Source organism: Hoplias malabaricus, chromosome 7 (genome assembly GCF_029633855.1).
Source record: "Hoplias malabaricus isolate fHopMal1 chromosome 7, fHopMal1.hap1, whole genome shotgun sequence".
In the NCBI taxonomy this organism is placed as follows: Eukaryota; Metazoa; Chordata; class Actinopteri; order Characiformes; family Erythrinidae; genus Hoplias; species Hoplias malabaricus.
In genome coordinates, this window is record NC_089806.1 from 40440084 (window position 1) to 40455654 (window position 15571).

Genomic DNA, 15571 nt, shown 5'->3' on the forward strand with positions numbered 1-15571 from the left:
CACAGCGGGTTGCTGAGGGAGACAACCATTGAGCTGAATAATTTTAATGATTAACATTACAGGATGTGGACGTCCCTGTCTTCTTCCAACTTTCTGCTTACCTTGTAAAGTAACTGACTAAAGGAAACTTAAAGGTCTGAAAAATAGCAAAAAAACTAGACACACGTGAATGTTACAGTGTTTCAGTATATAAGCTGTAATATAGGCATGAACTAGCATCCCTTTTCCTTTTTAAAATGCTAATAAGGGTCATTAATATGTTATTTATAGTTACCTGGATTCTACAAGTACAAAAAAAATATAACAAGTACGTTATTTATAAAATGTTTTCAAGTGTAATGAAGTAAAACCTAAAAGGTAAACTAATAAACTGAAAATATCCAGAGCATTTTTTTTTGTCAAAGACATCATAAAAAGTTATTCCTCCCCCCCCAGTGAATAAGTAATACGCTATCTATCTAGCTAGCTAACATATTGTGGGAATTATGGAGGCGTAGTAACCAACATTTGTCCGTTTCACAGGGGGAATGACTTTGGGACCTGCTGGAGCGTTTTAGGGGCGTTTTCGCTATTTTGCGCTATTTTTCGACTCCACTAGGACAGGGTTGACGGAACATAAAATTGTCACGGGTGACGCGGCGCCTGGCGGCGCGGCCCCACCGGTTACCATTTGCGAAGCACTCTGCCACGGAACAACAAATACGCGAGATGGCGGAGGTGGGCGTGATCGAACCGTCTAATAGTCCATGGGCTTCACCCGTTGTTCTTGCGAGGAAGAAGGATGGAACTTGCTGTTTTTGCGTGGATTACAGAAGGCTTAACGTGTTGACGAAACTGGACTCGTACCCCTTACCGCGTATTGATGACTCATTGGAACAGTTGTCTGGTTCGGTTTGGTTTAGCTCGTTGGACTTGCGCAGTGGGTACTGGCAGGTTCCGTTGGCCGAATCCGACAAGGAAAAAACCGCGTTCACAATCGGCACCGAATTATGGCAATTCACCGTACTCCCATTTGGTTTATGCAATGCACCAGCGACTTTCGAGCGATTTATGGAGCGGGTCCTGAAGGGGATTCCGAAATCTACGTGCATAGTTTACTTGGATGATGTTCTGGTCCATGCGCCTGACTTTGAGTCTGCATTGTCTAATTTGGAACTCGTACTTGGGTTGATCAATGCGGCGAATCTAAGGCTCAACCCGGCCAAGTGCAACCTATTGCTAAAACGAGTGAACTTCCTTGGGCACATTGTGAGCGAGGCGGGAATTGAAACAGACCCCAAGAAAACAGAGGCGGTGCGCGATTGGCCAACCCCGTGCAACGTCAAACAGGTGCGTAGCTTCCTTGGGCTAGCATCATATTATCGGCGATTTGTAAAAAACTTCGCAGACATTGCGGCTCCATTGTTTTACTTGACTAGGGGCGGCGTAAAATTTTGTTGGTCAGCTGGTGCTGAACAGGCGCGCCGCGCACTAAAACAGCGACTTCTAGGCTGCTTCTTATCCTAGGCTAGGGGATCGCTTTGTTGTGGACACAGACGCGAGCGACCATGGGTTGGGGGCGGTGTTATCTCAGGTTCAGGACGGAGCTGAGCACGTCATCTCGTATTTCGCTTGGACAAAGCTGAGCGCAATTACTGCGTTACACGTAGGGAGTTATTGGCTGTGGTTGCGGGTTTGGAACATTTCCGTCCTTATTTATATGGTGCGCCATTTTTGCTGCGCTCAGACCACGCGTCATTGCAATGGCTGATGCGATTTCGTGAGCCTGAGGGTCAACTCGCGAGGTGGATTACGAGACTACAGGAATACGATTTTCAAATCAAACACCATCCGGGGCATGGTCATGGCAACGCAGACCGTGCATGCGTTCTGGGTGTAAGTACTGTTTGCGTGCCGAGGCTAAATCTGCTGAAACCGGGCGTTGTGCCACGATTGCACTGGCCGTGTCCGAACCGAATGCTGTCACTTGTGTGCCGATTGAGCAATTTGTTGTAGCGCAAAGGGCGGATCCGGAGGTCGGGTGGGCAATTCGGGCATTGGAATTGGCATCAGTGCCTAACTGGGCTGATGTCGTGGCCCTCGGTCCCGTTGCTAAGGCATTACGGTCAAATTGGGGGAACTTGAAGCTGGTGCGCGGCACTCTGTGTCGAGTTTGGGAGGATCCGGCGGACCGGCGTGGCATTACCCAAAGTGTGGTCCCGCGTGAGTTACGTGACGTGGTTTTGTGAGCTGTTCACGGCGCACTAGGCTCGGGGCATTTTGGCATCACGAAAACTCTACGAAGATTGCGCCAGCGTTTTTATTGGCTGGGTTGCCGTGCGGATGTGGAAATGTTTGTACATTGTTGCGACGTTTGCGCTGCGAAAAAGGGTCCGGCCAAGCCAGCAAGGGCACCTCTAATACCGCTACAATCTGGTAGTCCGATGGAAAGGGTGGCGGTCAATGTTTTGGGGCCATTTCCGCTCTCTGACGCGGGTAACCGTTTTGTTTTAGTTGCGATGGATTACTTCACAAAGTGGCCGGAAGCGTACGCGGTGCCTGACCAAAGCGCTGTCACTACGGCCGATAAACTGGTGAATGAATTCTTTTGTCGGTTCGGGATCCCTGAAGAGCTGCACAGCAATCAGGGACGGAACTTCGAATCGGAAGTCATGAGCGAGGTTTGCCGGGTTCTGGGTGTGCGCAAAACGAGAACCACCCCGCTTCATCCTCAGTGTGACGGACTGGTGGAGCGGTTCAATCGAACCTTAGCTACGCAGCTTGCGATGGTCACGAGTAGGCACCAGCGGGATTGGGATACGAAACTGCCTGCCATATTATTGGCATGTCGCTCAGCGGTTCAGGAGACCACGGGCTTTACGCCAGCACTATTAATGTTCGGCCGAGAACTTCGCACTCCTGTAGACTTGGTTTTTGGTGCGCCGCCAAACGAGGATGGGGGTTGTGGACCTGGTCCAAAATTCGTAGCTGACTTACTCTCTACGCTGCATGGGGTCCACAAATTGACCAGGGAAAGTCAAGCAGAGGCCAGCGCTAAACAAAAACGTGCATATGACTCGCGTTGCATGGGCGAGCCGCTGGCTGTGGGTGGGGAAGTGTGGCTTTTTAACCCACGGCACAAGAAGGGACTCTGCCCAAAGCTACAGTCTGAGTGGGTGGGGCCCTGTACTGTTCTGTCGAGACTGGGGGAGGTGGTATACAGGATCCGTTGGGGCAGACGGCGACTGGTCGTCTATCGCGACCGTCTTGCCCCGTACAGACCTAAACTGCCGGTCACTGGACATGCCGCGAATACCCCACCACCACTGACCAACATCAACCCTCCAGCGCTTCCTTCGAATCCTGTCTCGCCACAAACAGTTTCCGCCCGGCCTCAACGGACAAGGAGGCCACCATGCCGTCTTATGGACTTTAAGGTGGACTTTTGAACTCTCTCTCTTCCTTCTTTTTCTTTTTTTTTTTTAGGGGTTGTGTTTGTGTTGGTTGGTCGCCGGGGACGTCTGACCATTGGGGGGGGGGGCTATGTGGCATCCGCCATTGTGTTTGTGAGGGGGGTGTGTGGGTACGTCATTTCCCGGAATACCCAGAACTGCTTGCGTATAGATAGTTGACTATAATTGCTAATATTTGTTCATGTGTGCTGTTTATTTCATGTCATTTGGTGCGTCTGGTTTAGTGGTAAGTTAGGTCTTGTTCTATGTAGTTACTTGTGTTTATTGAGTGTGTTACCGTTTTTGTGGGGTGTGGGAGATATATAGACCCAAGCGGTTCTGTGAGCATCAAGGGAGCGCGGAAAAACAGCCTGATGCTTGTATTCTTTTGCACTAAGAGAGCAATAAATGTTTCAAGAAACAATGCAAGGTTTGTGTGATACTCTTGCTCCTGCTTGCACGCCACAATATGCACATGCTTAGAGTAGCAGATAACGAGCTAGCTAATAGCACTCAGAAAATCAGGCAATAAAATATAACATTTTTATGAATGAAAAAAAAAAAAAAATATATATATATATATATATATATTTTTTTTTTTTTTCTAGACACTATTTTGTGTGTCGTCATTCTCTATTTTTTTCAGTCTACTGGCCTAAATGTATATGGCTAAAGTGTTTTAAAAATGTCAATATAAATGCTGTAATTTAATTTATTTGAATTTAGTTTAATAAAATATAAATTTTAAAATATTTAAACATATATATATATATCATCAACCTATGGAAGTTGTTTTAAGAATGTGAATTTAAAAGTAGTAATTTAATGTATCTGAATATAGTTTAATATTAATGTATATATAAAAATAAAAATACCTAAATAAATAATATTGAAAGGAATTAAGAAATCAAATGGTAAAAAACCTAAACAAAACCACCCACCGACAGACACTGATTCAGGTAAAAGTAAGTTAAAGTAACATTTTTAAGTAAAAATATCAACATTGGTTTATTATGGTTGTTGTAGATGAGGTTTGGCAGGAGGCCGCTGGAGGGGGCTGTATCTTTTGTGTCTGTGTCTGCAGCTGTGCGCATGCGCGGTAGGCGCTCCGTTTGAAGCAGAATGGCGGTGCTGTTGGAAACCACTCTGGGGGATATCGTGGTGGATTTGTACACAGAGGAGAGACCTAAAGGTGCAGTGAGTCTCCTCCGTTATTTACTCGGCTCTGTAAGACCAGCAGGAGCGGGTGGTGTCAGTGGAGTACCCCGCGCTGGGTGGGGTTTGATCTGTTATATTTGTGTAGGGGTGAAACACTAACACTCGTAAACACCGCTGGTCACAGCTTTGTTTTTAAACCTCTCAGTTTAAATGTGTCCGGCTGTAAGCGTTTCTGTGCAAAACTGTGTCTGTTTAAATGATGATTTATTCATGAGTACATCTCTTAGTAATGTCCAGTGTCCCCTTACACGTAACAGCACAGTCATATACGTGTTTATACACTCATTGTCAATTTTATATTGCATTTTGTAGGTATATAATTACAGACTGTAGTCCGTATGTTACTCTACTTACTGCACACCCGGTCCTTCGATGGTCAGAACCCCCCACAGAGCAGGTATGATTTGGGTGGTGGATCATTCTCAGTGCTGCAGTGACACTGATGTGGTGTTTGTGTGTGTTGTGCTGTTACGGTTCGATCAGACACAGCAGGTGCTGCTAGAGTTTTTAAACCCTGTGTCCCCTCCCTGTCCACTCTATTAGACCCTTCGACCTGGCTGGTCCACCTTGTAGACATTTTTGGTTGGTGGAATATTCTCAGGATAGCAGTCACACTGAGCTGTTTCAAAAACTCCAGCAGCTACTGCTGTGTCTGATCCAATTGTACCAGCTTAATACACACCACCACCACCACTTCAGTGTCACCGCAGCGCTGTGTATGATCCACTACCCAAACCACACTCACTCCACAAGAGTCCTAACCATTGAAAGACAGGGTGAAAGGGGGCTAACAGGTGGACTACAGTCTGTAATTGGAGGACTACAAGGTGGTCAGTGAAGCTGATAAGATTGGACAATGAACATAGAAATAAAGAGGAGGTTGTAATGCTACATCTGAGTGATAGAGGCACTGGAGAAGCCTGCGGGATGAAGATAAACCACTGAACCTGCCACTTTTGCATAATCAAAGGGGCTGAATATCACTTTAATAAAGTGGTTTATTTAAACTCTGGGTTCTAACTTCTCTTACGGTATTTAAAATGTCAGTAAAGTGATATGACTGGACTCGTAACACTGTACAGAGTCTAATAATAACACGTACATTATTATCATCCCTGTGGCAGCTTCCTTGAACTTCCTGAAGCTGTGCAAAATCAAGTTCTACAACTACTGCCTCTTCCACAATGTTCAGGTAAGATGAATAGGAGATGATGTCATAACATTTAACCTGAAATAAACGTGTTGAATAACACATATTTTACAAAGACGTATTAAAAATTGTGACAATGCTAACGTTCATTATATGAAGCATCTAATACTTCTTGTTCATGTTATGGCATGTTTATTATATCTTTATTATCTAATGAGACTGTAACACCAGTTTGTTCTTTGTTTGCTACAGTGCTGTTAAAAAGACACTCTTTAATGTTTCCCTTTAAGAGAGATTTCATCATCCAGACCGGTGACCCTACAGGCACTGGACGAGGAGGAGAGTCCGTGTTCTGGTCAGTGTAATAACATTCTGTGATGCGTGTTTTGATTGAGACGGAGAGGAGAATCTGCCCAGTCTCTTTAAGAATTATATAGATGTGTATTTACACGTGCACACCTCCTTTTCTGAGTGTAAGCCTGTGTTCGTCCACAGTAAGCTGTATGGGGATCAGGCACGGTTTTTCGAAGCTGAGAAAGTGCCTCGGATCAAGCACAGGAAGATGGGAACTGTCTCCATGGTGAACAACGGCAGTGACCAGCACGGCTCTCAGGTTTAATATTCTGTCGTTCAGTCCTGTGACCACCTCCTAGAAGAGTTATTTCTAGTTTTCTTTAATGTGAACAGTTAAAACGGGACACAATATTTGCTCAGATTTGTTGTTTGCTTTTTCACTTTGTGCAGTTCCTTATCACCACAGGAGAGAACCTAGACTATCTGGATGGAGTTCACACTGTGTTTGGGGAGGTCACGGAGGGCATGGACGTATTGGCAAAAATTAACGAAGCCTTTGTGGACAAGGATTTCATTCCCTATCAGGACATCAGGTGGAACAGAAGAACATTACAGCGTTTTTAGCACATATTTCAACAGTATGACTGAGCTTGGATTCATCTGCTTTAAAGGCTAAGCACCACTTAATGGACCTCCATGAATATTCCACATTATTGTAGTTACTGACAGATATAAGTATGAATTAAAATGAAAATAGCAGCTTAATTTGCTTTAAAACTGACAATTTTATTAAATTGACGGAAAAACCCGAGCTCGCTACGGAAATTCTTGAACGCAACCGTGACGTCACTGGTGGACAACAGCTGAACAACGCCGCGGTAAAACACCGTTATGACTGACTGTTATGACAGTATCTAGCTAAATAACCAACATTATTCATGACAATAGCCGAGCAATAAGCTAAACTCAAATTTAGAGGTACCGTTATTCTTGTAAATGTGATCGAAGTCGAACTCGAATTCATCCGACACTATAAACCTCCGTAATGCAGCTACGTAGCCGAGTATAATCTGAGACACCGAGTTTAGCGAGTCAAGCTAACGTTAACTAACACCAACTAAAACAGGCGAAGTGAGTGTCCTTACCCTGTTTACCTCCATGTTACAGAGGCTCTTGAACACCTTTCGTTGGTGTCCTTACATGCCCATATTGTTGGAAAAGCGCCAGTGAAATGAGCTACAGATAACGGAGTGAGCGGAGGGTCCTTTCCAAAGTGCCCGTTTAAAGTGAACAAATTTAGTCTATTTTCTGGATATTTTGGGATCTTTGGGCCATTTGTTCACAGATGTCCCACTGTACATTGAATGATTGCAGCCAAAAACAACACACCTTTTCGTCATTTTGCATTAAATTAAGTGCAGCTTCTAGAGTTGTTGTCCACCATCTACGTCACAGGCAAGACGCCTATTAGAGTTTCCCAACACCGTTGGGGGGGGGGGGTCCATCAGTCTTTTAAACCTTATTCCTTCAATTAGTAAGAAATAACATGTTTTCTGACTATCAATAAACACAAGTTAGGAACTCAAACTCCACTGTGTTTATTTGTATGACACTTTCATAGAGCTGGTGCTTAGCCTTTAATATAGTTGTGGCTGTGTGTAATTCTGTGTGTAATTCTCTGGTTAAATGAGGACAGATTGATTTGTCTGTTTAGTGAGTTTATAAAAGCGTTCAGTTGAACCAAACTCTGGTTGTGTTTAAACAAGTTTTCAGGTGTATCACTATCCCACTTGGACCACAGACCTAACTGTGTGTCAGTAATGTTCTCAGTAGCACATGATGATGGTTTGGGTCACTGTAACACGGCTGTTTTTGCAGTCACTAACTTTTTTGCGTACTAAAAACGTTAAAATGTCCCTGATTTTGATTTCAGAATAAATCACACCATGATTCTGGATGACCCCTTCGATGACCCTCCTGACCTGCCTGTGCCAGACCGCTCCCCAGAACCCACTAAAGAACAACTGGATGTGAGTGTTTGAGTTAAAGGGAACATCTGTGGTTTTGGGGAAACGCTGTCGTCTTTAGTTTACGTTCAGTTCTCAGCGTCTTTTAAGGTGGAATGTATCTGTAAGTCTTTATTCACTGTTTGAATTACCACAGAAATGTATTTGTTGCTCGAGTTTTGTAGCACTTTTGGTCTGTATTTAGTTTCATGTAGTCTGCACTTTCCTGAATTTAGTGTCAGTTCCAGCTACAGCAAAGATAAGTCAATACTATCCACCTATGGAGCAGAAATAGAGCAGTATCACCAACTTAGTTCATGCTTTTCAACATTTGGAGGTCCAACATGCTGTTTCTCTGCGGTGGGCAGAGAGAGAAAGCCTTGCATACCATTTTCTTTAAACCCAATTTACAAACATTGGGTTTACATTTTAGGATCAGGATTTCTCCATTAGCCAAACATTAACCTTAAGCCCAACATTTGGAAGATCCCTCAGTCCCTTTACTGCTGGGCTGAGACTTTATGCTTAACCCTAGGTAAAATGAGCAATCCTGTGTTGTGTGTTTGAAAAGAGTAAAATAGAATGTATCCTCCATTTTAGCTTCTCTGTGCTGACCTTTGGCGTGTGTGTGTGTGTGTGTGTGTTTGTTTGTTGCAGAGTGGTCGTATTGGAGCAGATGAAGTGATAAATGATGCTGAAGGCAAGGATCAGGAGGTGCTGGATGAGTTGCTTAAAGAGAAAGAGGCGAAGACACAAGCAATACTCCTGGAGATGGTAAGTCAGACTGCTGGACATGGAGAGAGCAAGGCATACATATTTTAAAAGGCTAAGCACCAGTGATATGAAAGTGTCAAACAAATAAATACAGTGGAATTTGAGTTCCTAACTTGTGTTTATTGATAGTCAGAAAACATGTTATTTCTTACTAATTGAAGGAATAAGGTTTAAAAGACCGTTGCCCCCCCCCCGGTCTTGCCTGTGACGTAGACGGTGGACAACAACTCTAGAAGCTGCACTTAATTTAATGTAAAATGAGGAAAAGGTGTGTTGTTTTTGGCTGCAATCATTCAATGTACAGTGGGACATCTGTGAACAAATGGCCCAAAGATCCCAAAATATCCAGAAAATGGACTAAATTTGTCCACTTTAAACGGGCACTTTGGAAAGGACCCTCCGCTCACTCCGTTATCTGTAGCTCATTTCACTGGCGCTTTTCCAACAATATGGGCATGTAAGGACACCAACGAAAGGTGTTCAAGAGCCTCTGTAACATGGAGGTAAACAGGGTAAGGACACTCACTTCGCCTGTTTTAGTTGGTGTTAATTAACGTTAGCTTGACTCGCTAAACTCGGTGTCTCAGATTATACTCGGCTACGTAGCTGCATTACGGAGGTTTATAGTGTCGGAGGAATTCGAGTTCGACTTCGATCACATTTACAAGAATAACGGTACCTCTACATTTGAGTTTAGCTTATTGCTAGGCTATTGTCATGAATAATGTTGGTTATTTAGCTAGATACTGTCATAACAGTCAGTTATAACGGTGTTTTACCGCGGCGTTGTTCAGCTGTTGTCCACCAGTGACGTCACGGTTGCGTTCGAGAATTTCCGTAGAGAGCTCGGGTTTTTCTGTCAATTTAATAAAATTGCCAGTTTTAAAGCAAATTAAGCTGCTATTTTCATTTTAATTCATACTTATATCTGTCAGTAACTACAATAATGTGGAATATTCATGGAGGTCCATTAAGTGGTGCCTAGCCTTTAAATTAGGTTTGATATTTGGACTGATTGGTGGTTATTTTGTATTTGGCAAATTGAAAGTACCGTTTTTAAACGACAAGAACTGCAGCTATAATTAGCCTACATTTTTCATAACTTGTGATAAACTATATTCAATAAAAAGGCCTGTTCCCTCATGCATTAATACCTTTTAATAAATAACTCAAATATCTTGAGATTGTGAGCTGTGTTCAGATACTGTTTTTAAGTTTAAGTGCTTTAGTTTGTTACAGTTGCAGCATTTAGCTTGAAAATACCACTGTAAATACATACCTTAATCATTTATAGTATGATGAACACAACCACACTGCAGTCAGTTATTTCGCTTCAGCCCTCGCTTGACGTTCACACCTTTAGGTGGGTGACTTGCCGGATGCAGATGTCAGACCTCCGGAGAACGTGCTGTTTGTGTGTAAACTGAACCCTGTCACCACAGACGAGGACCTGCAGATCATCTTCTCTCGATTCGGCCAAATCCAGAGGTCAGTGCCACCCCTCCCAACATGCTCCTTGTTCTTAATCTGTCGTATGTTTACTCAGTTTTTGACATCAAAGCAGTGTTTGAGCCAGGCTAGTTCTACCAGGGAAGGTACTAATGTACAGTGTGGGCCATTTATATGGATACACCTTAATAAAATGGGAATGGTTGGTGATATTAACCTTTCTGTTTGTGGCACATTAGTATATGGGAGGGGGAAAACTTTTCAAGATGGGTGGTGACCATGGCGGCCATTTTGAATTTGTCCATTTTGGATCCAACTTTTTTTCAATGGGAAGAGGGTCATGTGGCACATCAAACGTATTGGGAATTTCACAAGAAAAACAATGGAAATCATGGAAAAACTGTGGGAGAATAGGGTTGCATTGAAAATCCAAAACAATGGGCAGCATTTTGATGTCATCCATCCATCCATTGTCTGTAACCAGTTCAGGGTCCAGAGCCTGGAATCATTGGGCGCAAGGTGGGAATACACCCTGGAGACACTTTTGAGTCGCCAATCCACTTACTAACGTGTGTTTTTTGAGCATGGGTGGAAACCGGAGCACCCGGAGGAAACCCACTCCGACACGGGGAGAACACACCACACTCCTCACAGACAGTCGCCCGGAAGAAACCCACGCGGACACGGGGAGAACACACCACACTCCTCACAGACAGTCACCCGGAGGAAACCCACGCGGACATGGGGAGAACACACCACACTCCTCACAGACAGTCACCTGGAGGAAACCCACGCAGACACAGAGAGAACACACCACACTCCTCACAGACAGTCACCCGGAGGAAACCCACACAGACACAAGGAGAACACACCACACTCCTCACAGACAGTCACCTGGAGGAAACCCACTCCAACACGGGGAGAACACACCAGACTCCTCACAGACAGTCACCCGGAGGAAACCCACGCAGACACAGAGAGAACACACCACACTCCTCACAGACAGTCACCCGGAGGAAACCCACACAGACACAGAGAGAACACACCACACTCCTCACAGACAGTCACCCGGAGGAAACCCACGCGGACATGGGGAGAACACACCACACTCCTCACAGACAGTCACCTGGAGGAAACCCACTCCGACACGGGGAGAACACATCAGACTTCTCACAGACAGTCACCCGGAGGAAACCCACGCAGACACAGAGAGAACACATCAGACTCCTCACAGACAGTCACCCGGAGGAAACCCACGCAGACACAGAGAGAACACACCACACTCCTCACAGACAGTCACCCGGAGGAAACCCACGCAGACACAGAGAGAACACACCACACTCCTCACAGATAGTCACCCGGAGGAAACCCACGCAGACACAGGGAGAACACACCACACTCCCACACAGACAGTCACCCGGAGGAAACCCACGCAGACACAGGGAGAACACACCACACTCCTCACAGACAGTCACCTGGAGAAAACCCACTCCGACACGGGGAGAACACATCAGACTCCTCACAGACAGTCACCCGGAGGAAGCCCACGCAGACACAGAGAGAACACATCAGACTCCTCACAGACAGTCACCCGGAGGAAACCCACGCAGACACAGAGAGAACACACCACACTCCTCACAGACAGTCACCCGGAGGAAACCCACGCAGACATGGAAAGGGAAAGGAAACCTACACTCCTCACAGACGGTCACCTGGAGGAAACCCACACAGACACAGGGAGAACACGCCACACTCCTCACAGACAGTCACCCGGAGGAAACCCACGCGGACATGGGGAGAACACACCACACTCCTCACAGACAGTCACCCGGAGGAAACCCACGCAGACACAGAGAGAACACACCACACTCCTCACAGACAGTCACCCGGAGGAAACCCACGCAGACACAAGGAGAACACACCACACTCCTCACAGACAGTCACCTGGAGGAAACCCACACAGACACAGGGAGAATACACCACACTCCTCACAGACAGTCACCCGGAGGAAACCCACGCAGACACAGAGAGAACACACCACACTCCTCACAGATAGTCACCCGGAGGAAAACCACACAGACACAGGGAGAACACACCACACTCCCACACAGACAGTCACCCGGAGGAAACCCACGCAGACACAGGGAGAACACACCACACTCCTCACAGACAGTCACACGGAGCGGGAATCAAACCCACAACCTCCAGGTCCCTGGAGCTGTGTGACTGCGACTCTTCCTGCTGCACCACCGTGCCGCCCTATAAGTAGTCAGAAACTTGTAAACTTAACTTTTATTAAGGTGTATCCATATAAATGGCCCACCCTGTATAAGTGATTATCAGCGATGGCTGTGGTGTTACTCCAGTGTGGATCTTCATAAGGTTTTACTGTCTGACACTGAAGAAATCAGACACAGACACTAGATTGCATGCTAACACCATCCACTCTGAATTAAAGAAAGGAATGATTCACATTAAACCTGTCAGAGAGAGAGAGAAGGTGGAAGGTGTGTCTCTCTTTTCTGATCAGTTTATTTATGTCTGCAGCTGTGAGATCATCAGGGACTGGAAGACGGGAGAGTCTCTGTGCTATGCATTTATCGAGTTTGATAAGGTTTGTGCCTAAATTAACATTTAACATCCCTAAATTTAAACGTAACTGCAGGTTAAAAAAACATTCAGATGAAGTGACAAAACTGTCACTATTATCGAGATCAGCTGTGGTTGAAACAATACCTACAGCTGGAAAGCAATACCAGTAGCAACCGTTTTGAAATGCAAACTGATCCCTAGGCCACTAGAGGTCACCATGCACTCATTTGTGCATGATCCATCACTGAATTTACAGGACAACTGTCATTTTCAGTAAAGCTAACTAACACAGTTATAAAGATAGATATCAGCCCCAGTTTTGGTGTTGATTCTTGGGTGTAGCGTTTACTGCAGGTTTAATGCCATTATAGTTGTCATTTTTAAATACCTTTAAACAACTACACATCGTATGTCTAGGTGGAGGACTGTGAGAAGGCGTATTTCAAGATGGACAACGTGCTGATTGATGATCGACGCATCCATGTGGACTTCAGCCAGTCTGTGTCCAAGATCAAATGGAAAGGCAAAGGTCTGTGAGTGGGGTTATGTTTGGTTACCACTATCTACTATTGATTTGATCAGTGCTATCTCTAGACAATGAGGTCTTGTTTCCGTTTTGGTTTAAGGCTTTGGTTTGTGATTTAGGGATTGCAGTGAAAGATTGGTTTGTCTGTGCGCAGGTGGGAAATACACTAAAGATGACTTCAAGGCTTATGAGAAAGACCTGGACAACAGAGCTAAACTGGCTCTAAAAGACAAAGTCAAACCCAAGCAAGAGTATCCTTCCAAGTCGAAGAGCGGCCTTTCTGGGGGCAGTACTGAATACCACTTTCATATTTGTTTGTTTCTTTAATTGTAGACAGAACTCAAGTCATACATTTATTTTTTGGCCTTCAGAAATGTCCCATCTGAGTGCTCGGTGTTTCCATAACAGTCTCCCAATAGCTCCCGTTACGAGCTTCTCCTAGATGAGGAGGAGGAGGGGCGAGACGATCGGAAGGATGACAGGAAGCAGCGGGAGAAGAGAAGACACTCTGATGAAGAAGATAGCAGGAAGGGGAAGAAATCAAAGGTACACATTCTCTGAAGTGAATCAGGATACTGACTTGTGAGTGGGAGTCAGGGTGGGCCTTTGGGCCTCGAGGTCTGCTTTAATTTTTGATGATGATTTACGCAGTAGAGTCCAATGGATCAGGGTTTTAATTAGATATTTGGCTGGATAATGAGTGTTTAATGATGTGTAAACCAACAATTTAAGATAAACTTTGCAGACATCCTCTGGTTTATTCTCGAACGAACCACTCACTGCACGTCTCCTTGTCTCTGTTTCTCTTTCAGGATGCAGACGAAAGCAAGAAAGACCGGAAGCGTTCGCGATCTCGCTCCAGAGAGAGAGACAGAGAGAAGGAGAGGCATAGAGACAGGGACAGGGAGAGAGACAGGGAAAGAGAAAGGGACAGAGACAGAGAAAAAGAAAGTCACCACAAACATGGTAAGCACAAGGAGAAGAGTCACAAACGTGATCGTAGTCGTAGCCCTAAGAAATCCAAGGACAAAGAGCGCAGCAGACATCGCTGAGACTTAACACTGTCACAACTCAGAGGTGTTTTACATAGAAACAGCCAAGCTTAATCCCATCTTATATTTTTTTATGTTTTCTGAACATTTCATGAACAAGGAACCAAAAGATCAAAAAAGACACGGAATAAAAGCTTGTTAAATTAATGGAATTTATTAATGTTTCTTTCTACTTCATCATCACATAAGCATTTACTGCTCATGAGCATTAGCGGGTTTAAATGTGACATTTCTGTGTGTATAAGCCGTCTGTTTGGGCAGATGCAAACATAGTGTGTATAATGTATATAACATAGATGTATTAGATTTTGAACTAAACCTATTTTCAGATTTATGAAATACATAGCTACACCATATCACCACCACCACTGACCAGTCCTTTAAGTCTATGATTAGACTGTAGTCCACCACTTGCACTGCATACTGTCTGCCCTCCATCACCCTGTTCTTCAATGAACAGAACCCCCCTGAAGACCACAACGGGGTCTTGATTCAGCTGGTGGGCCATTCTCAGTGCCGCAGTGAGACACTGACAGTGATGGGTTTTAGTGTGTGTTGTGCTAACACTGTTAAAGACACCTGCCTTGTAGATGTCAAGTCAGACACTAGCTCATCTGTTGCTGCCGTTTGTTGTACTCTAATGAACGCAGGACACTGTTGGCAGGACTCTACAATCCAGCAGTGACACTGAGGTATTTTAAAACTCAAGGGTCCTGGCTGTGTCTAATCCACTCGTACCACATCAGTGTCACTGCAGCGCTGAGAACAAGCCATATGCTAAAAATCATACCTGCTGTGTCCTGGCCTTAACCATTTGAAGAGCAAGGTGATAGTGGGCTAACCAAGTATGCAGAGCAACATACGGACTATACAGAGTGATCCGATGTGGTCAGGGATGATAATGGATAGTGAGCTGATCACAGGTCTGTAGACTTAGTTTAATGGCATATAGACATAGGTTTTAAGGCAACAGTCAAAAGCTAGTTACGCTCTGACCTTGAAAGGACCCTCTGCTGTAATCTAAAGGTTAGCTTTGGGCTAATTCCAGTTAGCTGCAGTACATAAGGAAATTGTTCTCC

At 44.8% G+C, this 15571-nt stretch overlaps 1 protein-coding gene across 1 annotated transcript; it reads left to right on the top strand.

Annotated features, from left to right (window-relative positions):
- The first annotated feature begins 4492 nt into the window (after nt 1–4492).
- On the top strand, nt 4493–14614 carry ppil4 (peptidylprolyl isomerase (cyclophilin)-like 4). Its single transcript, XM_066677425.1, has 13 exons — nt 4493–4623; nt 5774–5841; nt 6090–6154; nt 6295–6412; nt 6544–6686; nt 8027–8123; nt 8757–8873; nt 10237–10361; nt 12870–12936; nt 13332–13443; nt 13595–13691; nt 13860–13986; nt 14253–14614. The coding sequence occupies exons 1-13, from the start codon at nt 4554–4556 to the stop codon at nt 14490–14492; spliced, it is 1446 nt and encodes a 481-aa protein (XP_066533522.1). The 5' UTR covers nt 4493–4553; the 3' UTR covers nt 14493–14614.
- Nucleotides 14615–15571: the final 957 nt, after the last annotated feature.

Bases quoted from the DNA above. Each gene is read 5' to 3' on its own strand.
- ppil4 (XM_066677425.1), top strand. From the start codon at position 4,554: ATGGCGGTGCTGTTGGAAACCACTCTGGGGGATATCGTGGTGGATTTG. The intron at 4,624-5,773 runs GTGCAGTGAGTC...TCCCTGTGGCAG, and splicing joins CACAGAGGAGAGACCTAAAG to CTTCCTTGAACTTCCTGAAG. The intron at 8,124-8,756 runs GTGAGTGTTTGA...TGTTTGTTGCAG, and splicing joins CCACTAAAGAACAACTGGAT to AGTGGTCGTATTGGAGCAGA.